Source organism: Eumetopias jubatus, unplaced genomic scaffold (genome assembly GCF_037043125.1).
Source record: "Eumetopias jubatus isolate StellerSeaLion01/CBP00866 unplaced genomic scaffold, mEumJub1_p1.0 scaffold_15, whole genome shotgun sequence".
NCBI classification, from domain to species: domain Eukaryota; kingdom Metazoa; phylum Chordata; class Mammalia; order Carnivora; family Otariidae; genus Eumetopias; species Eumetopias jubatus.
Genome location: NW_028274821.1, coordinates 82234970 through 82259313, shown reverse-complemented (window position 1 = coordinate 82259313; position 24344 = coordinate 82234970). Strand labels below are relative to the sequence as shown.

The 24344-nt window shown below is 46.4% G+C and overlaps 1 protein-coding gene across 2 annotated transcripts in view; it reads left to right on the top strand.

Moving 5' to 3' along the window:
- Positions 1 to 24344, top strand: part of TTLL11 (tubulin tyrosine ligase like 11) — a 222178-nt gene that overhangs the window by 178745 nt on the left and 19089 nt on the right. For both annotated transcript variants that reach the window (XM_028107889.2, XM_088019260.1), the window contains 2 exons: positions 4207 to 4458; positions 12136 to 12242. In XM_028107889.2, the coding sequence (XP_027963690.2) occupies positions 4207 to 4458; positions 12136 to 12242 (359 nt within the window). The remainder of the gene's footprint in view (positions 1 to 4206; positions 4459 to 12135; positions 12243 to 24344) is intronic.

Below are 24344 nucleotides of genomic sequence, written 5' to 3'. Positions count from 1 at the left end.
TGGGATCGAGCCCTGCATCGGGCTCCCTGCTCAGCTGGGAGTCTGCTTCTCCCTCTCCCATTCCCCCTGCTTGTGTTCTCTCTCTCTGTGTGTCAAATAAATAAATAAAATATTTTAAAAAACCCACAATGTAAATAACAGTACTTTGGATTCTGTGACCCCCTCCCCGTGAATCATGCCATGCTTTCGAGCGATGGAGTGGCAACGGACAAGCTGGAAAGCTGGTTGGAAGGACGGATTTATAATTCTGGTTCAGCTGTGGCAAACCGCGGGGACTCTCGGTTTCTTCATCTGGAACAGGGGCATAAAAATAACAGTCACTTCACAGGGCTGTGTGAAGAGCGGATGAGGCAATGAAGATGGGACGACTGATTGGGAAGAGTTCTGAGCTCTCTTCATTGGCACTGAGCACATTTGGAAGCAGATTTGGAAACTGTACATTTCCAAATCTTCCCTCTAACAAAAACTTAATGAGTGCTTATAAAGTCAGTGATTGCCACTTACCCAGTAATTTAAGAGCTAATCTCCAGTAACACTGCTACTCTTTTCTTAACTGTCTTCCTATAACCTTCATGAGAAAACATTTCATTTTGTCTGAAAAGTAACCACCTGTATTTTATTTACTGTTCTTGAATTCAAGGAGATGATGATACAACCGGCTTAGCTGGAGGGAGAGCGCACCCAACCCCACCCGGGAAAGGTGTTTCTCCCCAGGAATCAGGCCTCTCCTGGGTAGGCGAGGCTTTGTTTCCCCAGAACCATCCACACACGGCTGAACTTTACAAAGGGTTTTCCTGGGGTGCCTGGATGGCTCAGTCAGTTGAGCGTCTGACTTCGATTTCTGCTCAGGTCATGATCTCAGGGTTGTGAGATTGAGCTCCACGTAGTCAGGCTCTGCGCTCAGCGGGGAATCTGCTTGGGAGTCTCTGTCTCTCCCTCTCCCTCTGCCCCTCCCTGACTCTCTCTCTCTCTCTCTCAAATAAATAAATAAATAAATGGATCGTAAAAAGTGGGGGAGGGTTTCCTTCATGCTGCTCTGGTTCTCTCCTCTGCCTGTCCTTGCTTTGAAACCCATGCCATGACCCACCTCAAAGGAACTGTGAACAGAATTCACAGGACTTGACTCACACAAGGGGGTTCTCTTCCTTACAGGCTTACTCCTTAACCCAGAATGAAGAGAAGACTATTAGGGCAGGGCTGTCAAGCTTGCTGTTTCTCTATCAAACCTCTTCCCCATTTAGAAGACCTTATGGTGTACAAAATATCATAACCTTGGTGTTTTATTTGAGGCCTGCCTTGCCATTAAAAGCAAACTCCCAATTCAACAAGTTCAATGAAACATTTCCCAAGCACCTAAATGATACAGGTTGAAATTGAGCTGAATGAGATTTGGAGTTGAATGAGTTAGAGTTGAATGAGTTAGAGTTGAATGAGGTGTGAGGGAGGGATTGGCGTCTAGACAAACGCAGTGCCGCTTGAGCAGAGGAACCAGGGAGCAGGTCTGAGAAACAGGAGTGGGACCTGGAAGAGAGTCATCAGCATGATCAAGGAGACATCTGAGCTGGCTCTGGAAGTGGAACAGAAATGTGCCAGGCAGCCAGGGCCAGGGGAAGGCCTCAAAGGCCAAGGAAAGCAGGTACAAAGATACCAAGATGGCCCGACTTGGTGACTGATGGCGTGCTTGGAAGTGGGAGCACACACAGGGGATGAGGCCATTTAATAAAGAAAAAAGTAGAAATTGACCTTGGTGTTGAGCTCAATACCAGGTGACATGGTTCTAATTTTCCTGGAGTTCGCCGGTTGGGCAGTATTTACTGACCAAGTACAACATGCTCAGGGTTCTGTCTCAGGAATGGACGCAGGTTATGGATGGAAATGGTCACACCAGTTCCTAGACCAGCTGTGGGCGGCACAGCAGAGGGGAAAGTGAGATGAGCTGCAAGGGCAGAGAGAGGCACCAGCTGTGGAAGAGAGCTGGATGTCCAGTGGGCACCAAGTCTCTGGTCCAGACCAGACCAATGGGCAGCAGGGAGGGGTGGCAGGGGGTGCCCAAGGTCTTTGAGGGTATAGTGTGTCTAGGGCAGCGATAGGAAATGAGGAGGTTGGAGAAGAAATCGAGAGGGGCCTTGAGTGCCAGAGTGAAGAGTATGAACCTCATTGTAGGCACTCGGGAATCAGTGAAGAGTTGTACTAAGGGGCAGCCAAGCCAGGTTTGCTTTAGAAGAGGTGCCTCAAGGGGCGCCTGGGTGGCTCAGTCAATTGGGCGTCCAACTCTTGACTTCAGCTCAGGTTGTAATATCAGGGTCGTGGGATCGAGCCCTGCATCAGGCTCCGTGTTGAGCGCTAAGTGTGGAGTCTGCTTGGGATTCTCTCTCTCCCTCTCCCTCTCCCCCCACCGCTTGCATTCTCTCACTCTCTCTCTAAAAAAAATAAATAATAAGTCAATCAGAGAAAGATACGTATCATATGACCTCACTGATATGAGGAATTCTTAATCTCAGGAAACAAACTGAGGGTTGCTGGAGTGGTGGGGGGTGGGAGGGATGGGGTGGCTGGGTGATAGACATTGGGTAGGGTATGTGCTATGATGAGCGTTGTGAATTGTGTAAGACTGTTGAATCAGATCTGTACTTCTGAAACAAATAATGCAATATATGTTAAGAAAAAAGAAAAAGAAGAAGATAGCAGGAGGGGAAGAATGAAGGGGAGTAAGTCAGAGGGGGAGACGAACCATGAGAGACGATGGACTCTGAAAAACAAACTGAGGGTTCTAGAGGGGAGGGGGGTGGGGGGATGGGTTAGCCTGGTGATGGGTATTAAAGAGGGCACGTTCTGCGTGGAGCACTGGGTGTTATGCACAAACAATGAATCATGGAACACTACATCAAGAACTAATGATGGAATGTATGGTGATTAACATAATAATAAAAATCTTTAAAAAATAAATAAATAATAAAAAGATTTTTTAAAAATAAGAAAAAAAAGAAGAGGTGCCTCGGTGACAGTGTCTATGGGTCTATGGATGGGAAAGGCCGGAGGCTGTTGATATAGTCTAGGAAAGAGTCAACAAGGCCCAGCAGGGGAGAGCAGAGCTGGTTTCAAGAAATACTGAGGAGGGCGCCTGGGTGGCTCAGTTGGTTGAGTGACTGCCTTCGGCTCAGGTCATGATCCTGGAGTCCCGGGATTGAGTCCCACATCGGGTTCCCTGCTCGGCGGGGAGTCTGCTTCTCCCTCTGACCCTCTTCCCTCTCGTGCTATCTCTCATTCTCTCTCTCTCTCTCTCTCTCAAATAAATAAATAAAATCTTTAAAAAAAAAGAAAGAAATACTGAGGAGTTAGGACCAGTGGCAGAGGCAGGGGGGAGAGGAGGACTGGCATTTATCCTGACATTTCCTGCTTAGGTAGTTGGCAGGTGGGGGTGATGTCCAAGGAGATGGGGGAATGTAGATTTGGGGTGAGGGAAATGGGCATTTCGGTCTGGGGTGGCTGGGGGCCAACCTGAAGATGCAACAGGTGGTACTTGGATATGTGGGTCTGGAGGTGAGAAGAATATTCCAGGCCAGAGGCGGATATGTGATAGTTACCAGCTGTGGAATTTTCTTGAATATCAGAGTAATTTCATGATAAAATATCCAGACTCAGGAATTACAACACTATAATCATATTTTTTGCATATGTTCCAAATAAGAAAATAGTTAAGCCCGAAAACGTAATTATGCCTATTCCTAGAATTGGATAACTGATGTATCTTTGCAAATTGTTCATTGAACTGTGCTTCTGGTTTCTTGCCAGCCCTCAATGAGATTTTTATATTTCTTAATTATTCAATTACTACCCACAAGTAGGAGTTTGAAATCAAACCTAGGCTGCTCCGTAATAGAGTATTCTCTTGACTCATGAGCGCGGTAAAGGAAGATGTCCAGATTTGGGATCCAGGGTGGGAGAACAGAGCAAGTGTAAGCTTCTGGTCCTGGCTCTGTCCTGGGTTCGAGTTCTGGCCTTCCCACACACTGGCTGTGTGAGCTTGGGGAGCTGGCTTCTCTGAGGTCAAGTTTCTGGTCTGCACGATAGAAATGGTGAGAATGCTCACAGCTCCTGAGGCTGCTGTGAACGTAGGGAAAGGAGAATAGGTGAGGGAAGGTGCTCTGCCTACCGTCAAGCCCACTCCACAGGTTGGTTGTGTCCCTAATTGCTTGTGTTCCTCAGGTCTCAGCAGCTCAAGCAGCCACTAGCCGCAAAGGGAGATCCTTCTGACAGCGAGCCGGCCAACGCCTCCGACAGCAACTGCAATCCCGAAGCCCACCTGCCGTCCATCTGCCTCAAGCAGGTGTTTCCCAAGTATGCCAAGCAGTTCAACTACCTGCGTCTGGTGGACAGAATGGCAAATTTGTTTATCCGGTTCCTGGGAATCAAGGGGACAATGAAGCTGGGGCCAACAGGCTTCCGGACTTTCATAAGGTCAGTGAGACCAGCCCCTCTGGCCTGGGATTCCGGCAGGGTGCAGTGCAGCCCTACATCTGGCTGGTCCCCCGCCCTTGACTGCTCCTGGGAGAGCTTGTCTGTGCTGCTGGGTCAGCGCCCCGACTGGGGTCAGATTGCTCCGGTGGCTGGAACCATCCACTTCTGTTTGCTGAGTGAGTTAACGAATGTGACAGTTGGGACGGCATTAAAGCACGATGTGGTGCTGCCTTGAACGAGGTCCTTAAACCACATAGAAATTGCTGTCCCTTGGACTCAGACAGACCTTGTGTCTCTTAAGCCGGGGTGATGTTCTCCCAGCGGTATGTGGCAAAGAAACAAGGCACATCTGTCCCAAGTGTCCGTTTCAGGAGAGAAAAGTTAAATAATTCAGTTGATAAATAATTTAATGTATTTGTCCTAATATAAAAATAACATGATTATATCATTGAGTACAATACAAAATTTGCGTGAATTTTGAACATAAGACATGAGATAAAGCAAGCGTGTTTTCGCCACAGCCTACACTATAACCCATGATCATTCGTTCACTTGCCTCTACTCCCCGGGGCACTTTGGGGTGACACAGGAATAAGTATCTGGGGCAATACTTACTAGGTGTGTAACCCCTGGGCAAGTTAGGGAACATCTCTGAGTCTCAGTGATCCTATAAAATGGGGAGGAAGCCACCTACACGCCAGGAGTGGGTGTCCCCCACCTCGAAGCTACTATCTGCCAGCATTCGATGTCACTGCTGTTTCGCTCATCATTGGTTTTAATATTTCGACCTTTGCACCTAAAGTCACATCCTTCATAGTTCTCCACATCTCAAACCGTTCCCTGGTCTGTAACATGGGAATAATCTCTCCTGCCTATCAGGGTTATTACGAGGTTGGGATGTAATACATCCTAAAGCACCTGGCCCAGAGCCTACTTGACAGGAGCTATTTGTTAAGTGGGGGGTCTTGTGACTATTATTTCCATTAAGCAATGGGAATTCTCAAGAAAGTCAACAGACACATGTTATTTCCCTGAGAATACTACCCGATACCTTCTGACTTGTTTGGGAATTGCATCTGACTCGTAGTAATAGATACGCATCTGTAAGTGGTTTAAAATAGTGAGATTAATTTTCCCTCATATAATAGAAGTTTGGCATGGGGGTCCTAGGGCTTGTTAATGACGCCACAATGTGATCACAGCCCACTTTCTTTCTGTCTTCCTGTTCATCCATCCTAAGCATGGGCTTTTCAAGCTTCAGGGTTGCCTTACAGTCACAAGATAGCTGCTCAAAATCCAGCCATCATGGTCGAGTTCCAGGCAGGAAGAAGGAAGAAGGGAGATGTCAGATGCTTCCTTCTAAATCCTAATAAAATTCTACTGAAACATAAGAGATGGGGGTAGGTGAAGATTTGAAAAAAATAACGTACCATAAGAATCACAATCTCAGTTGCCTCCAGGGGTAGGCTGGAAGCAGAAGCAGCAGGTGGGATCTGGAAGGAAGGGGGCCCAGGGTACAGCAGGGATGAGAACACAAGCCCTGGCTAAAGGAAAAGCTGTGCTGGGGGAGTATCACCAGAGCTTTTGATTTTTCAAGAGAAGCTAGAAATGCTGATTTTTATGTAGAATCCCAATATATGTCTATCGATGTTGGTGATTCAGAAAATAATTTTTTTAAAGATTTTATTTATTTATTCATGAAAGACCGAGAGAGAGGCAGAGGGAGAAGCAGGCTCCCAAGGAGCAGGGAGCCCGATGCGGGACTCGATTCCAGGACCCTGGGATCATGACCTGAGCTGAAGGCAGACGCTTAACCATCTGAGCCACCCAGGCGCCCCTCAGAAAATAATTTTTAAACACCATATAGGTTCAGTCAAAGTGTGACTACCCATAGAGACCACCAATGTGTAAGCGTTGGCGTGAGAGGAGAGGGACATACTAAGAGGACGGCTATGTTCATACCTGATTTTAGAAGAAACAGAATTGAGAATGGGCCTAGCAAAGGGGATTCCTAAAACACTCTCAGACTGGAACTGGATGATGTCAAAAACATCGCTACAAATCTGTCCGTATGTGATAGGCTTTATGATTCTTTCCATCCTTTTTTTTTTTCTCTATAATTAAGGACATTTGCATGTAAAACAGATTTTTGTGAGGTTCAAGACCCTTAGGTCCTGTAGGCATTCTTCCAAATCTGCCACCAGCACTGTCCGTGGAAGTGATGGTGACCATGGCGACCGCAAGCAAGGAGAACAATGTTTTCAGGTGGGGAGTAGGCGGCCAGAGGAGGACTCGGACAGTGAGCCCCTCTCCCCTCCCTCCACACCCACCCAGCCAACGTCCTGCCTAATTAAGGATGTGGGAAGAAGTGGAGAAAATGTTGCACAACCGTTAATAGATTTTTCCTTTTGAAATATACCGAGAGATTCCCAACAGCAACTTAATCGTAAAAGATGATATTCTCTGAGCTTAGATTTATCTAAGTATGTTCAGTCTTGCCAGCTAAATTTAACAGCAGGCGTTTTCTCTTGCTAACAACCATTCTCTCTCTCCTTTCCATTTCGGTTTAAATTTTCCTTCATTATGAATTAATAATATTTATGCCATATGTTAAATCGAGCCAAGTGCCCTTCTCTGGAGCACTGCGCAAGAGACATATTTGCTGGCTAGATATATACTCCTCTCAGATCTCCCACAAACACGGCAGAAGCTGAACTTGGCTTTCACCTGGACGACCCACTCTTTCTCTCGGTTCCTCAAAGAGAACTGGAGGGAACAAAATAAACATCCGACCGAATTTATTTTCAGTGACCATCTCTCATAATGTTCTGCATAGATCAGCAGTTTTAGGAGTGAATTATGCTAATGATAGTCTGGCCACATTCTATTTTTCTTTTCTACCAAGAAATGAGAAATAATGAACTGTCATTCCCTTGTCTAGACTTAACTCATCAAACCAGCTTTTCGTGTCGTTTCCTCAGGAGGCACATAATAGTAGCACATATTACCATGAATTAAGCGCCTCTTTTCTCTCTGTCTCTCTCTCTCTTTATGTCATAATAATTCCTGGGGCGTGGAGACTTCTCTTTCTCTGAGAAATAGAAATTATCTGATTCTTCAATTTGACAGCTTTCTTTGAGGGAAATGCATTTTTGCTAGTTTCCTTCCATTGGATTACTAATCTGGGGGGCATTCTATGTAATTCACTAAGAACACGTTCTGCAAATGTATCCTCCATCAGAATCAGACATCAGTCTGCACGTGCTGCATTTTCCATTTCCACAGCCTGCAGATTAAACCGTTTGCCAAAACCGGGTTCATTTCGAGGAAATGGAGGCAGTTTCTCTGCACCTGGAGCATTTGCTTCCTGCTTCATGCGAGGCCAGTCCACTTGGAGAGCCCTGCTCGGGCCCTTTGTGGTTTCTGATCCTGCTCTCCTTTTAAATTAGAGAATGGTTTTTCTCTTTTTTCCTTTTTTTCCCCTTCCACTCCCTTTTCTCACAGGGAGATATTAATATGTTTCATAATGGGTAGCTGTGGGGGGTTTTATGCTCTGAGAGGCAACATGGTGTGTTAGAATGTTCTGGAAGAGAAGTGTAAAGGGCCTCCTCTCCCCCTCTGTCATTAACTCCTCCATGACTTTGAAAATCCCCTTGTTCTGTGATGATCTCTTTCCAGCAATAGTGTGAGAGCCTATGCCTGGGATATCAATAGCCTTTAAAAATATATATGTTATAAACCAGAGTTGTCATTTCCCCCCCCTTTTTATGTTGTTTTTTTTATTAACAAATATTGGTCATTTGTTAGCTTTCACCTTATAGAAAATTCTCCAGGAAAAATAAGCTTCTTTTCTTTCACAGAGAAGGATGAGCACAAAAGAAATTGTATAAATAGGATGTTATAGAGTGGGAAAGTTTGTTTCTAAATTTCCCATGAGATGTCAGTAGTTGTTGAGAGAAAATGGGGATGATAATTTCAGATCTTTCTATACTTGGGCTCCTAATAAACTTGAATGATTTGTGATTATCTCCCATCATATGTGCCCAAATTCCTTTGATTCTGGGGAAAAAAATAAAGAACAAAAAACATTTATTCAGAGTGGTTCTACATCATGGAGGAAGGCTGGGAGCTGTCATTTGCTACTTCCTTGTATGTGCCAGGCACTGAACTAGTCCTTAAAATGGCTTTGAATGGTGAGTAGCCTCATCCTCATTGTACAAATAAGGAAAGAACCTCAGTGACTTGTTCAAGGTCACATAGCAAAGTCAAGATTCAAATTCATGTGCATTTGACTCAGAGCTCTTTTTTCTCAGACACCTTTCCAGCCTATCCTTGCGTAAGAATTGTCCTGGCTTCTCTTGTTACCATATTTCTTGGACTTCTCTTCCACTGAAGAATTTATCCCTCCACTCCTTAGTCATTTGAGGAATTTCATCCCAGGGCATAAGGGGAAATGGTTCAAATGATTAAGAGCTACCAAGAATTCACATTTTTATCCCAGACTCTGAGATCACTTCCACCCTCTGAGAGTGGCATCCAAGACAGATTCAGCCCTGCATCGCTCACTGGGCTCAGAGTACCATCTATGCATAGTGAACACAAAATACAATCTGTATTGAGTGGATGGATAGATGAAAAATTCATTCTGAAGTCTTGACCCTCCAAACAAGGAGGCCCTCCCTGTTTGGGTCAATTGAGAATGTCTGGTGACTATAGGGACAAACCTAGGAGACTCTGTCCCCAAGTGACCCTGGTTGACTTCCCCCAGCCCTATATCCCAGAGCTTCCCAATAGGTCTCTCTGGAGGCTCTGGCCTTATGGGGCCCCACCTGAGACTCTGCCTTGAGTCCTGGGTTCTTCCTACGGCCCTGGGCTGGGTCATCTCCCAACTTCTCCCCAAAACTCCAGGGAAGGACTGGATGTGAATCCCCGCTGCATGATCTTGGGCAAGTCATGTTCCTTTTCTTAAGTCTCAGCTTACCTGTCACTGAAATGGGATTAAGAATACTTCCATCACAGGATGGTTATAAAGATCCAGAGAGCCCATGGACAGGAAAGGGCCTCGCCTATGGATGGGTGCCCAAGAAATACCTACAGAATCAAAATTCTTTTAAGGTGTTTCCTGTCTCCTGCAGCCAGCATGGATCCCCCTTTCCCCTGTTTGGGCACCAGATGGAGCAACCAACTGTGTTTGCAGGCATCCCTAGGGAGGATGAGTTACCTTGGAACAGGGATAAACAGAGAATTCTCTTTGGTAAATTACGGCTCCTGCTAAAGGTTTGACACTTCTATTTTCTACCTGTCAGAAAAAAATAACTATATACCAGTGGTCAGTTTGGTTTCCCTTTTTATACTCCATCAGCCCACAGAGCAAGCCGGGCAGAGCTCCTGTCCTGTGGGGGAGCAGGTAGTCCAGAGGACACCGATATCATAATTAGGGGGACACGGTGGCCCTTCCTAATGAAGCTTTGAAAATGAGCAGTGCAGGTTGTCGGCACACCTTGGGAGAAGCTGGAGCATTGTCTGCAGTGGAACCCAATAGAGATAGCCATCTGGGTGGCACGTGACGTGAAAAGCTCTCCGTCCGTTGACATGTTGTTACCGGGGCTCAATAACTGTGCGCTGATGCGTTTGAAGTCCGCCACCGGTGACTTGTGATTGACATATGGAGCAGGAGCCCAGGAGGGAGCAGGATGTGAACTGATGGCCTGAGAAATACTAGTGGGGAAGACAGGAAGGAAGAGGGAGGGAGGGAGCAAGCAGGTGCACTGGCATGTAAAGAACACCAGTCTCATCTGGGCACCACGCTGGGCACACTCCCAGCCACCACTGGCAGGGGTGTGCATGGGTTTGGAGAGGGGTTTCGGGGTGCCCGAATCCTGCTTGCCTATCGACCCCTCTCCTGTCGGGTTCCTAAGGGAACTATTCACACAAGGGCTGATGACAAATGGGAAATCAAAGAGCCACTTTATCATTAGCTGGGGCAGTGGATGAGGGCACGTTTGGAGAGTTGAAAGCAGCATTGAATGTAGTTCAGCCAAACAGACAGAGGGCCCAGAGGTCTAGCTTCAAGATTCCCAGGGCAAATCGAGCCTGTGTTGGGACTTGCTTCCCAGCACGACCCTGTTCAGGAAGGTGGTGCATCTGGACAAGCCAAGGGCTACCTTTAGTCTGGACAGAGAGCCCGGGCTCTCGTACCCAGACAGTCTGACTGGCGAGCGCCATTTCTCCAGAATGGACAGGGCCACTTGCTGAAAGTTCAGCCCCAAGCAGCCTCTGAAGTTCCCACTTTCTAGCTCTGGAAGAGGAAATGGGAAAGGGGTGAGAGATCGGGAGGAGAACCGACAACTGTGGGCCCCCTGGGTGCCAGGCACCATGCTGGGTCCTTGGCATGCACTGCCTCATCTCATCTTCACCCCCGCCACGTGGGCGGGTGTTCTTCTCTTCTTCTTAGGTATCAGCAAATAAAGGCACTGAAGGTTTGAGAAAACGCTCACAGCCGCAGAGCTAGAAAAAGCAGCAGAGCCAGCATTTCAATCCTAGTCTGTCTGATGCCCAAATCACGTTCTTTTCAGTGTGCCAGACTGCCTCCCCACATCTCCAGACCCAAAAAACACAAAAAAACACAAGAAACAAAATGAAACAAAACCAAGAGGGGAGGAGGAGGATTGCAAACACGCCTCTGTGCTCAAACAGGGAGCTGATGTGGGGCTGAAAACCTGGTTATCTTGGCCTCTCTGCACCGGAGGAAATAAACCAGGGGAACCTCTGAAACTCTGAGGCCAGCCCGTCCCTGCCCCTGCCATTTCCAGATGACTCCCCAAAAGTCAGCGTGGAGGGGTCCCGCAGCAGTGTGCCTCAGCCCATGCAAAGGGGTGTGGGCCAGGGGCGCTCATCTGCGCTGGGAGTCTCGGGCTCACCGTGGCTGTTCGGGGCCCATGTGAAATCTCGGGGGACAGATTTAGATGCGAGAAATGCGGAAGCCTCAAGCCCCTGTCTGTAGGTTTGGGCCCAGGGACTCATCTGGTGAGCATTCCAGCGGGGAATCACTTCTGGATAGCAGCAATATTTCTGTCTCAACCAGTGACATCGGTTGGGTCCGTTGGGACCGATCATGGGGTCCCCTGAGTGTGCCATCGTCAGCCGACGGACACTGTTAAGAGAGCAGAGCACCCAGGTCCAGCTTTTCTTTCTCCTCCTAGAGACTAATGGATGTGGAGGTGAAGACATGCATAGGGTGTATTTCTGAAACATGGGATTCTCATTTCCCCCTCAGAGCAGGCAGAGACCTCCATTGGTAGGTGTTAGAACAGGCCAAAACACAGTGACTGCTTTATAAGGGAGGAGCCTGAGGCTCAGGAAGGGGACATGGATTCACCAGGGCCATCAGCTTCGAAGTGGCAGTGCCAGATTCAACACGAGACATGCCATGCTCAAGTCCTTGCTCTTTACAGCCCTTTAGAATTGACCAAATGACAGAAACCCACCATGATCTAACCTTAACTTACATTTTCAGCCTTCTCTCCCACTGCCCCTGCCGTATGCCCATCACTAGTTCCAGCTATGGGAACGGAGGGCCTTCCAGGCAGGGGACCCAGCCCTGGCAAAGACGTGGAGGCAAACCAGAAGAGGGCATGCTCCATCTAGCAGTAATATGTCCCCTCTCGTCTTTGGCAGGAACTGCAAGCTCAGCAGCAGCAGCTTGTCCATGGCGGCTGTGGACATCCTCTATATTGACATCACAAGGAGGTGGAACTCCATGACCCTGGACCAGCGGGACTCAGGTAGGTACCTGATTCCTGGCCTCCACCATGTCTAGTGGGAGTCCAGATGGGTGGGCGGCACCCTTTTGGCTCCTTCTTGTTCAGGGTCAAGGTTGGGGAAAGAGGAGGTTATCCTGTCAGCTCTAGACATTGCTGGAAGGGTTGAGCTGAATTTGAATCCAGGGGCACTATCCTGAATTCCACTACCAAGGCTGTGCCCCACCCCCCCAAATTCGAGTTCCACCATTAGAATCTCTTGTTTCTGCTTAAGGCCGTTCACGTGTTCATCTCTCAGCACACTTGTACTAGTGTGTGCTGGGCCAGGCCCTGGACAGATGGGAACGAGTAGCACTTGGCTCTCACTCTCTGTAGAGCAGGGAGGCAGAGGAGAGCCCAGCGCTGGCTTGGGGAGGGGTGCTGAGGGGTTATTGGGAGCCCAGCGGAGGAGCTCCTGTCGAGGGAGACCCAAGGAAGACTTCTTGGAGAAGGGTGAGTGGGGTCAGCCAGTGAACAGGGCAGCATGGACCCCTCCGGCAGGTGTGATCTGGCCGAGATATGGACACATGTGGAAGGCTTAGATAACCCCAAGAAGCTTGGAGGGGCTGGAGCAGGAAGGGAAGGGAGAAGGGGCAGAGATGGGGTTGCAAGAGCCATCGAGGCCTTGAATCCACATAAAAGAGTTTGCTCTTGATCCTCTAGATCAAGGGAGGGTGAAGGATTCCGTTAGAAGGATCCACCTTGGGGTGACTGTGTTTCTGATCTTCTTCCTCGCACAGTGTGTTTTTCCAAAAAGGCATAATAACCATACCTGACATTTGTATAGCTCATCATAAAATTACACCGTGCTTCCATGCATAGTCCTTCATTAAATGTCCCCATGAACCAGTGCACTAAGTATCAGTGTTTGCATTTCACAGATGGTAAGTTGCAGCTCGGGTGACCAGGCACCCAGGCTTCCCTCCCCTGGGCTGCCTCCATGCAAAAGGGACGCTGGGCGGAGGGGGCACCTCAGGGAGCAGCTTTCTCCTGTGGTTTGGCGGAAAGGACAAGAAATCAGATTTTGGGAGAGCCAGATTACAATTGACTGTGCCATTTTCTCCCCGTGTAAGCTTGGAAGACCATTCTGCCTCCTGTCTCTACTTCCTCTTCCGTAAATGGGGCCAACAGTCTCTGCCCGCCAGGGGTGCTCGGCGGTCTCGGTGTCCATGGATAGGAAGGTGCAGCCCTTGCTGGCGGTACAAAGCAGCTCATCTTATTAGTGGGCGCTGCTTGGGGAGAATTCCGGGGGTGGGTCTGTGTGAGCGTGGGTTGCTCCCTGCCACATCCCATGGGCTACAGCTTTTGACCGCAGAGATCATCACCTTTTAATAATGATGCTACCGGCTGCCAGTGGTTGGGCGAGTCCTTTGCGTAAGCACTCTGCTGGGTGTTTCATGTGCACAGCCCTGGCCGGAATTCTGGAAGGAGGTAGAATCGCCTCCATTGCAGAGAGGAGGCTGAGGCTCAACAGCATAGGTGGTGGGCATGGTCCACCCCCACTGTTTCCCTTCTGGGCTGCTTGATCCTACCAGTTGGTCCCAGAGTAGGATGACCACCAAGCTCCCTACTGCTCTCCTTTCTTGAATTCAAAAGCAAAACTCAGGGAATACCAGTAGGCACTGAATCAACAAGGTGAGTTCCACCGTGTCTCGGTGGGTGGAGCGCCCTCACAGCCTTCCCTGGCAACCAGGAGAGGCTTGAGATGGAGCGTCTTCAGAATCAGGCAGATTAATGACCATCCCGAGGACGGAGAGCGCTCACATGACAGTTGAGCGGGGTGCTTTTTGCTGACGCCTTCACAAAGTGAAGAAGTGTTTGCTCTGTGAGTTGAACGCAGGGAGTCACCGCAGGATCCTGTGGAGGGGGCCAGAAGAGGGGGTGGGGGTGGCAGTGGAATTATTAAATATTGAAATTGATCAGGAGTAGCAGCAGGAAGCTATTTATCATGTTTTATTGCTTCAAACTAGCATTACCATCTGGCCCATTGTTAATTCTGAATAGCTTTTCATGTTTTGTTTGCCTCTTAAATTGCTCTCTGTAAGCGGAATCCACAGGGGCTGTCCACAGCACAGGCTCGGGTGAGGTTTTCTGGGGTCTGCCAGGATCTCTCCGTTCTGCTGACCAAGCTAAAGAGATGAGAATAATACTTATTTTTAGCATCTACTGACAGGCGAATCTGGGGCTGGGATCTCCCAGGCCTGTTGCCATGCCTCGGTAATGAATCCTTAGCAGTGACTGTGATTTCGAGATTCCCTCCCATGTGCATTATCTCCTTGCAGTTCCCACACCAGACCTCCAAGGTGGGTAATTGTATCCCATTTTACAGATGAGCATCCTGAGGTTCCAAGAGCAAGTGACTTGTCTAAAATCCCACAGCCAGTGAGTAGCAGAGCCCCCATTTGAAGTCAAGCCTCCTGCCTCCTGGCCCAGGATGCTGTCCCCCATCCAGGGCCCCCCCAAGCGGTGGTGTTCATCTGAATGACTGGGGAGGGGGCGGGGCTCGTGAGGCAGGGAGGTGAAAAGTCAACTCGTAGAGCGCAGGGCCTCTGGGAAGATGGAACTGGAGTGGGAGGTTAGTTGCCGGCGTGAGCTCCTGTCTCCCCTGACGTCATCTTCAGAGCTTTAACTCCTGTTTCCGTGGCTCCTGAAAGGAAATCACAGCCTCGGGGGCGGGGGGGGGGGGTACAGATAGTGGGGACTGGGCATTACAGCCGGGGATGAGAAGCCTGTCTGTGCCCACAGTCTCAGGGGTCACTGCTGTCTGGCTGCTGGCAAAGCTGGGGCCCAGTCCTTGCTTCCGGAGAAGGCTGGTCTGACACCCTGATTCTTGAGGAGAAGGAGCTTCTGAAGTCAGCCACATTCTTAGGAGCATTCGAAGCTCCGGAATAGCACAAGAAGACATTTGTTGTTGAGTGGTCGTTCTACCTTTGGGCAAGTGTCAGCAGAAAGACCAGAGAGTCCTCCTTCCTTCCCTCCATGGTCCTGAGCCAAAGGATTCTCCTGTCCTCCGTTACAACTAAGTCCTGGCCAGAGGTGTGGAAGCCAGGTCCGAGGGGGCAGCTGCACCTGTCCTGGAGCTGCCGCGGGGCTGACTAGAAAGTGGGTCAGAAGAGTGGTATAACTGGGTTCTCATTCTCAAAGGGTGCTCATTCACCAAACAGACAATGAACATGTTAGCAGGTGTTGGGCTGCTGGGAATATAAATTATTTACAGATCCCACTCTTTTTTGTTTGTTTGTTTTTCTTTTAAATTTTTTTATTGTTATGTTAATCACCATACATTACATTATTAGTTTTTGATGTAGTGTTCCATGATTCATTGTTTGGGCAAAACACCCAGTGCTCCACGCAGAACGTGCCCTACAGATCCCACTCTTGAGAAAAAAAAGTAATAGAGACCATTTACTGAACATTTACTATGTGACAGAAAGACAAAATGCTTATTATGAATTATCCCACATAGCCCTGTGAGATAAGAGTTTTTCTCCCATTTGACAGATGAGAAGCCCGAGGCTTCAAGAGGTGAATTTAAACAGGTGTGCCAAGTATGTCAGTGGGGACCCTGGGATTTGAACCAAAGGCAGTCTGCATTCAGAGTCCTTTGCCTTTTCATTACACCCAGTGTCTCCCGCCACACAAATGAAAAGGACACGCAGTTGACAGTTGTCATAGGGTGCGGCCAGAGCCCCAGTCAGGGAAGCAACAAAGTGGGGGTGCTGTGAAGATAAGAAAAAGAACATATACAAAGCCTTAGCATGGTGTACAACCCAGAAAAGGCACTCTCTACGAGTTCTGTACCGCTGAAGGCTAGCACGGGGCCGAGAGCGTGCGACAGCGTCATGCTCAGTGCCCAGTGAATGTTTGATGAGCAGACAAATAGCAATAAAAAACTGTCCTGCCTCCCCAAAATAGGGTGTTCTGAGTGTGAGAGCCATGACTTATAGTAGAGCTGGTCTCACCAACAGAGTCTCCCTTCTCTCTCCGTAACATCTGGCAGAAAACACCAGCCCGTTTGGCTAAGAGCATCACCCCACACCCAGCACCAGCTGTGTCCAACTGCTCGGGCAAGGTCTTCTTTCTGGAAGCGAGCCCAGACCGCCCTTCTTGCCCTCGTGAGACTTCGGCACCCACCAAAGGGGTTAACCCGATTCCTGATATCTGAGACCTTAATGAACCCTTTATGTAACCTGCATGGGGAGACCCTACTATTGAAATGGAAGAAGAAAAATGGTGTTCAGAAAGATTAGTGAGAAAGAAAAAATCAAAACTAGTATTTAAAAAAAAAGAATGCACATCATGAAATCTAAATCTCAGACCATCCTTTTATTTATTTATTTATTTATTTATTTATTTTTTAAGATTTTATTTATTTGACAGAGAGAGACACAGCGAGAGAGGGAACACAGCAGGGGGAGTGGGAGAGGGAGAAGCAGGCTGTCCGGACCGTGAGATCATGACCTGAGCCGAAGGCAGATGCTTAACGACTGAGCCACCCAGGCGCCACTCAGACCATCCTTTTAAACAGCCTTGTTTTCGATGTTTTGGTTTTTTTTTCCCGGAGCTCAAGTGCATAGAATTGGATTAACCATAATCCTTGGTTCATGAGAGCCTTCCATCCTAGGTCCATGCATAACCTGCTTTTATTTAGTCAGCTTTTTAAATTAGTAATTTTTAATAATGTAATAAGCATCCAGGACTCACCACCCAAAACAAAAGCTAGGACTTAACAATAACCCACATCCAGCACGTGGCTCTCCCCCAACACCAGCCCATTCCCCGCCTCTTTCCACCCACAGAACCCTCATCTGGATCCTGTGCTCATCAGTCCCTAGATAGTCTTGTGCTTCCTCTCTGTTGGAATGTCAACGACTACTTAGGAGCTTGATGGAATTTAGTAAAATGCAATCTCACTCTCCCGGGCCGGCCAGTGTAATCGGCACTAAAATAAATACATACATACATACATACATAAAGATTTCAATTTGCAATTCCAGAATTTCTAGCAGAACAGAAATCTAAATGTGGGTCTTCTCAGCAAAACTGAGGTCTGGTAGCCCTGTTGTTGCCCAGAATCAAATGAAGGAACAAATTTGTCAGTGAAGATGCAGTCATTTCATGTAAATTGCACTCACGAGCGCCTTCTTATCATTGAGACTTTGCTCTCAACTCTTCCCAGAGTGGAAATTTCACTTCTCTGTGCTAGAGACGAGGACAGCATCAAGATTAGGCAATAAAAGGTAGTATTACTGCATCATCTATGAGAGGCAAACATTTCGCTGGCAAGGGAACATTTGAGCCCAGCACCTGGACATCTTGTCCATCTAACACACAACGGACATCTGGAGTCCCTCCCAGTAATCAATGGAAACTTGATTGCAAAGCAAGAAAACATGGATTGAAGAGTCTTTCCCACCACCCCCGTCCACCCATTCAAGCAAGCACACGTACACACACCTTGCTTGCAGAGGGAAATCTACGAGTGGCATCCTTTAATGCCTGATACATCCTGCATTTCTTCTGCTGCCTGACAAATGCCTGAGCTACATGGGCCCCCTTCCTGGGACTGCCTTAGTTTGACTGGCAGTATAACCAAAGCCACAGGCTCTGGGATCCAGCAAACCTGGCCTCGAACCCGAATCCGGGCTCCGTAACTTGCTAGCGGTGTCACCTCTGCAAGTTACATAACTCCCTCGGAGCCTCATGTCCATCCTCTGCAAAGTGGAGATAATAATGGTGACCAGCTCATAAAAACAGTGCCCTGGACGAAGTGAGATAGAGCACACGAGGTGCTCAGAGCTGGGGCTGCCATAGGCATGGCTCTGGAAGGGGCTGCCGCTGCTGCAATTGCATGTGGGGCTCTTGCTGCACCCCTCTCTCAGGAAATGCTTCCCTGCACCTGCTCATGCCCGGCGCTCCAGGACCAGCCAATTAAATGCTGTGGAGTGAGTGTGACATCTGCCCCTTAAGCTAGACTAACTTCTGTGAAGCCGAGTGCTGTGCCCGGCACAGAGTAGGTGCTCTGCAAACGTGTCAAGTGAGCTAGGATCAGACCCTGACGATCCACGGCGCCTGTGGGTGTCTGAGTCTTATGACTGTCTCTCACCAAATTTCCTCAGTCGACTTATGCAAATCATCTGCCTCCTATACTTTCATCAGCTGGAATGAGCCCCAACTAAAATGTATTTGGTTAACGATGTACTGAAATATTTAAAAGTATTTTTACTTGGAATGTTTAGCAAAGCCTCACTTATACATATACATGGACGGCCCCCTCCCTCTGAGATATGGGAGGCCGCCGATAACTCGGCAGGTTTCATGCAGCGCCTCTTGCGACATGTCTGGCACAAGCGACATTCTTCAGCCTTGAAATTATCTCGAAGTCAGATGGGCTTCTCTGGACGTGTGCCCTACACGCTTACAAAATAGTCGGCCTCTGAATTATCCTTAATAAAGGCAAGTGAGCCGACAGTAATACCAGCTCACCCTCGCCCTCCGACTGACGCTCGAGGGCCTGCCACCTCGTAGGCTGCGTGTTCTGGAATCACTTCTCCCCTTCGTGAGGGGCGCCAGGAGCCGCTGTGTCGTGGGCACCTGTTCATCATCCTCTCCGTTGTCACCTCCAGGGTGAAGGGAACAGAATCTCTGTCCATTTAGCTGGCCTGACCCCCCTACACCCAAAAGTCACAAAAAGGGAAAAGCGGAATGACATTGTATGCAGCCCCCCCGCCCTTACTTGTGCCTGGTGCTTACCACTGTGGATCTTGCAGGCACAGCCGTAGCAGGACGGAGGTTGTCGGGAAAGTGGGAGCAGCCGAGTCACGTGGACTACAGTCCAATCCCGGCACCCCGCCCCCCCCCCCAGCTGGCAGCTCTTTGAGGGGGCACTTCAGCTCTGGGAGCCTCAGTTTCCTTTAAAACGGGGCTGATGACATCTACCTTGGGTTGTTGTAAGGACTTAAGTGAGGAAGTACATGCCTGATTCAAACAGCCCTTGTTGGTTTATTGGTGGGTGGGTGGGTTGGCTGGTTGGTTGGTTGGTTTGAAGCACTGTCCTGGTTCCTGATGTTCGTGTGCACTTTGCAGATTACAAAGGACTCTCCCAGTTCACTTGTTCACTGAACGCTCAGACTCCTGGTGAGCTGGGTCGTAGTCCCATGAACCCATTCTTGGAGGAGGAAACTGAAGCTTGGGTAAAGAGGGATTCGGGGGGCAGAGCAGGAACCCTGTCCTGAGCCTCCACCTTGTGCTGCCTGGGAAGTGACAACAGTCACAACCACGTGCAGATGGAAGGAGCCTGCCGATCCCCAAATGTCCCCAGGCCCAAGAACCTGATTCAGGGACCAAGGCATCCCTAAGGGTTGGGCAGAGCTGTGTTTGGTCCCTAGTCTTAGCTCAGGGAGACGTTGGCCATGACAGACAGATCTAGGGGACTCCTCCCCCAGGCATCCCCCATCTGCTCCCCCTCCTGCCAGGGGAGAGTCCTATAAATGTTCACATATACTTTACTGTCACAAATATGGTAGGGAAGCTCCCCACAGCCCTGCTGCTTAGAGTTGAGGAAATGAAGACTAGCCGGGTTAGGGGCCACCTCCAGTGGTGCCCAGCTAGTACGAAAAATTTACAGAAAAATTGAGCAGATAGTACTGAAAATTCCCATATATCCCCCGACATTGTCCACTATAATATTTTGTATGACTGTATATTTGTTAGCAAATAAATATTAATATATTATTAAAGTCCATAGTTTACATTAAAGTTGATGCTGTGTTGTGCATTCTATGTGTTTTGACAAGTGCATAATGTAATTTCCCCAACATTATAGGACCATACAGAATATTCTCACTGCCCTAAAAATCCCCGGTGCCCCATCTATTCATCCTCCCTCACCCTGAACCCCTGGCAACCTTTTTACTGTCTCCATAGCTTTGCCTTTTCCTGAATGTCACATGGTTGGAATTATACCATGGCTGCCTTTTCAGACTGGCTTCTTTCACTTAGCAATATGCATTTAAGGAACTTCCGTGTCTTTTTGTGACTCGATTGCTCAGTTCTTTATATTTCTGAGTAATAGTCCACTGAATGGTTATACCACAGCTTGTCAATCCATTCACCTATTGAAGAATATCTTGGTTGCTTCCAAATTTTGGCAATTACGAATAAAGCTATTATAAACATTTGTGTGCAGGCTTTATGTGGACATACGTTTTCAACACAGTTGGGCAAATACCTAGGAATGTGATTGCTCACTCATATAGTAAGACCATGTTTAGCTTTGTAAGAAACTGCCAAACTGTCTTTCAAAGTGGCTGTACCCTTTCACGTTTCCACCAGCAATGAATCAGACTTCTTTGTTAGCATTTAGTATTGTCAGGTTTTGGATTTCGCCATTGTAATAGGAGGGTAGTGGTATTTCATTGTTTTCATTTGCATTCCCCTAAAGACATAAGATATTGAGTGTCTTTCCATTTGCTTATTTGCTATCTATATATCTTCTTTGGTGAGATGTCCATTCAAATCTTTTCCTGTATTTTATTTTTTTTAATTTAATTTAATTTTATTATGTTATGTTAATCACCATACATTACATCATTATGTTACAAAACAAACATTACATTACAAAAACTACATTTTTGATGTAGTGTTCCATGATTCATTGTTTGTGTATAACACCCAGTGCTCCATGCAGTACGTGCCCTCCTTAATACCCATCACCAGGCTAACCCATCCCCCCATCCGCCTCCCCTCTAGAACCCTGTTTGTTTCTCAGAGTCCATAGTCTCTCATGGTTCATCTCCCCCTCCGATTTCCCCCCCTTCCTTTTTTCCCTTCCTACTATCTTTTTTTTTAAAAACATATAATGTAATATTTGTTTCAGAGGTACAGGTCTGTGATTCATCAGTCTTACACAATTCACAGCGCTCACCATAGCACACACCCTCCCCAATGTCTATCACCCAGCCACCCCCTCCCTCCCACCCCCCACCACTCCAGCAACCCTCAGTTTGTTTCCTGAGATTAAGAATTCCTCATATCTGTGAGATCATATGATACTTGTCTTTCTCTGATTGACTTATTTCACTCAGCATAACACCCTCCAGTTCCATCCACGTTGCTGCAAATGGCAAGATTTCGGGTTTTTTGATGGCTGCATAATATTCCATTGTGTATATATACCACATCTTCTTTATCCATTCATCTGTCAATGGACATCTTGGCTCTTTCCACAGTTTGGCTATTGTGGACATTGCTGCTATAAACATTGGGGTACACGTACCCCTCCGGATCCCTACATTTGTATCTTTGGGGTAAATACCCAGAAGTGCAATTGCTGGATCGTAGGGTAGCTCTATTTTCAACTTTTTGAGGAACCTCCATACTGTTTTCCAGAGGGGTTGCATCAGCTTGCATTCCCACCAACAGTGTAGGAGGGTTTCCCTTTCTCTGCATCCTCGCCAATATCTGTCTTTTCCTGACTTGTTAATGTTAGCCATTCTGACGGGTGTGAGGTGATATCTCATTGAGGTTTTGATTTGGATTTCCCTGATGCCGAGCGATGTTGAGCACTTTTTCATGTGTCTGTTGGCCATTCGGATGTCTTCTTTGGAAAAATGTCTGTTTGTGTCTTCTGCCCATTTCTTGACCGGATTATTTGCCTGTATTTTAATTGGGCCATTGGGTTGCTTTCTTCCATATTGTTGAGTTTTAAGAGTTCTTTGTATATTTTAGATACAAGTCCTTTATCAAATATGTCTTTTGGAAGGGTTTTCTCCCAGCATGTGGCTTATCTTTTCATTTTCATAACAGTGTTTTCACAGAGCCGTTCTTAATTTTATTAAAGCCTAACGTCGTGTTTTTTTTTGTTGTTTTTTTTTTTTTGCTTTCATGGATCTTGCTTTTGGTGTTGTATCTCAAAATGCATAACCAAATCCAAGGCCCCCTAGATTTTCTCCTATGTTATCTTCTAGAAGTTTTATAGTTGTGTATTTTACATTTAGGTCTATGATTTATTTTGAGTTAATTTTTGTGAAAGGTATAAAGTCTGTGTCAGGATTTTTTTGGAGGGGGTGGATATGGATGTCCAAATATTCCAGCACCATTTGTTGAAATGACTAGTTTTTTTTTCCGTTGAATGGCCATTGCTCCTTTGTCAAAGATTAGTTGATTACATTTGTGTGAGTCTATTTCTGGACTCTCTATTCTGTTCCATTGATCAATTTGTATGTTCTTTTGCTAATACCATGTTGTTGTTTTTTATTCAAGATTTTATTTATTTATTTGAGAGAGAGAGAAAGCATGAGCCGGGGGGTGGGGTGCGGTTAGGGGCAGAGGGCGAGGGAGAAGCAGACTCTCCACTGAGCGGGGAGCCTAACTCGACTTGATTCCAGGACCATGAGATATGACCTGAGCCCAAATCAAGAGTGGGACACTTAACCAAATGAGCCACCCAGGTGCCCCCCCATATAAATTTTAGATTCACTTAGATATCCACAAAATAACTTGTTGGGATTTCAATTTGGAATGTGTTGACTTTATATACTTTTTCTTTTCTTGTCTTACTGTATTAACCAAGACTCCCAGTACAATGCTGAAAGGGAGTGGTGAGAGGGAACATCCTTGCCTTGTTCTCAATCTTAGGGGAAAAGCATCTAGTTTCTCTCCATTAAGTATGATGTTAGCTGTGGGTTTTTTTTTTTTAATAGATATTCTTTATCAAGTGAACAAAATTTGTTTAGAGGGTGTTGTGTTTTTTTAACATTAATGGGTATTTGATTTTGTCAAATGTTTTCCCTGCATCTATCAATATGATCATATGATTTTTCTTCTTTAGTTTATTGATGTAATAGATTACATTAATTGATTATTGAGTATTGAAGCAGCCTTGCATACCTGGAATAAATCCTGTTGGTAATGGTGTGCAATTCTTTTTATACATTATTAAATTTTGTTGAGGATTTTTGCATCCATGTTCATGAGAACTATTGTTCTATAGTTTTCCTTTCTAATAATGCCATTATCTGTTATCAGGTTAATGCTGGTCTCATAAAATGAGTTAGGACATGTTCCCTCTGCTTTTATATTCTGGAAGAGATTATAGAGAATTGGTATAATTTCTTTCTTAAATGTTTGGTAGAATTCAGTGAAACCATTAGGGCCTACTGCTTTCTTTTTTGAAAGGTTATTAATTATTGATTCAATTTCTTTAATAGATTTAATCCTATTTAGATTATCTGTTTCTCTTTGTGTGAGTTATGGTAGATTGTGTCTCTCAAGGAATTGGTGAACTGGTCCACTTCATCTAAGTTACCAAATTTGTAGGCAGAGAGTTATTAATAATATTCCTTTATTATCCTTTTTTTTTTTTTTTTTTTAGAGAGGGAGGGAGAGAGAGAGAAAGAGAATTTTAAGCAGGCTCCACACCCAGTGCAGCACACACAGAGCCCAACACAGGGTTCAATCTTACAACCCTGAGATCCTGACCTGAGCTGAAATCAAGAGCTGGACACTTAACTGACTGAGCTACCTGGGCGCCCCTCCTTTATTATCCTTTTAATGTCCATTGGATCAGTAGTGATTATCCCTCTTTCATTTCTGATATTAGTAATTGTTAATTACCAATTAGTAGTCTAGTAATCTATTCCTTTTTTTCTTGGTTAGCCTGGCTAGAGGTTTATCAATTTCATTGATCTTTTCACAGAACTAAATTTCGGTTTAATCGATTTTCTCTATTAATTTCCTGTTTTAATTTCATTGATTTGTGCTCTAATTTTTATTATTCCTTCTCATCTGCTTACTTTGGGTTTAACTTGCTCTTCTTTTTCTAGTTTCCTAAGGTGGAAGCTTAGATGATTGATTCTAGATCTTTCATCTTCTCTAATATATGCATTCAACACTATAAATTTCCCTCTAAACACTGCTTTCACTGCATCCTACAGAATTCAGTAAGTTCTATTTTCATTTTCATTTAGTTCAAAATATTTTAAAATTTCTCTTGATACTTCCTTTTTGAACCATATGTTGTTTAGACATGTGCTAGTTTATCTTCAAATATTTAGGGACTTTCCAGCTATCTTTCTGTTACTAATC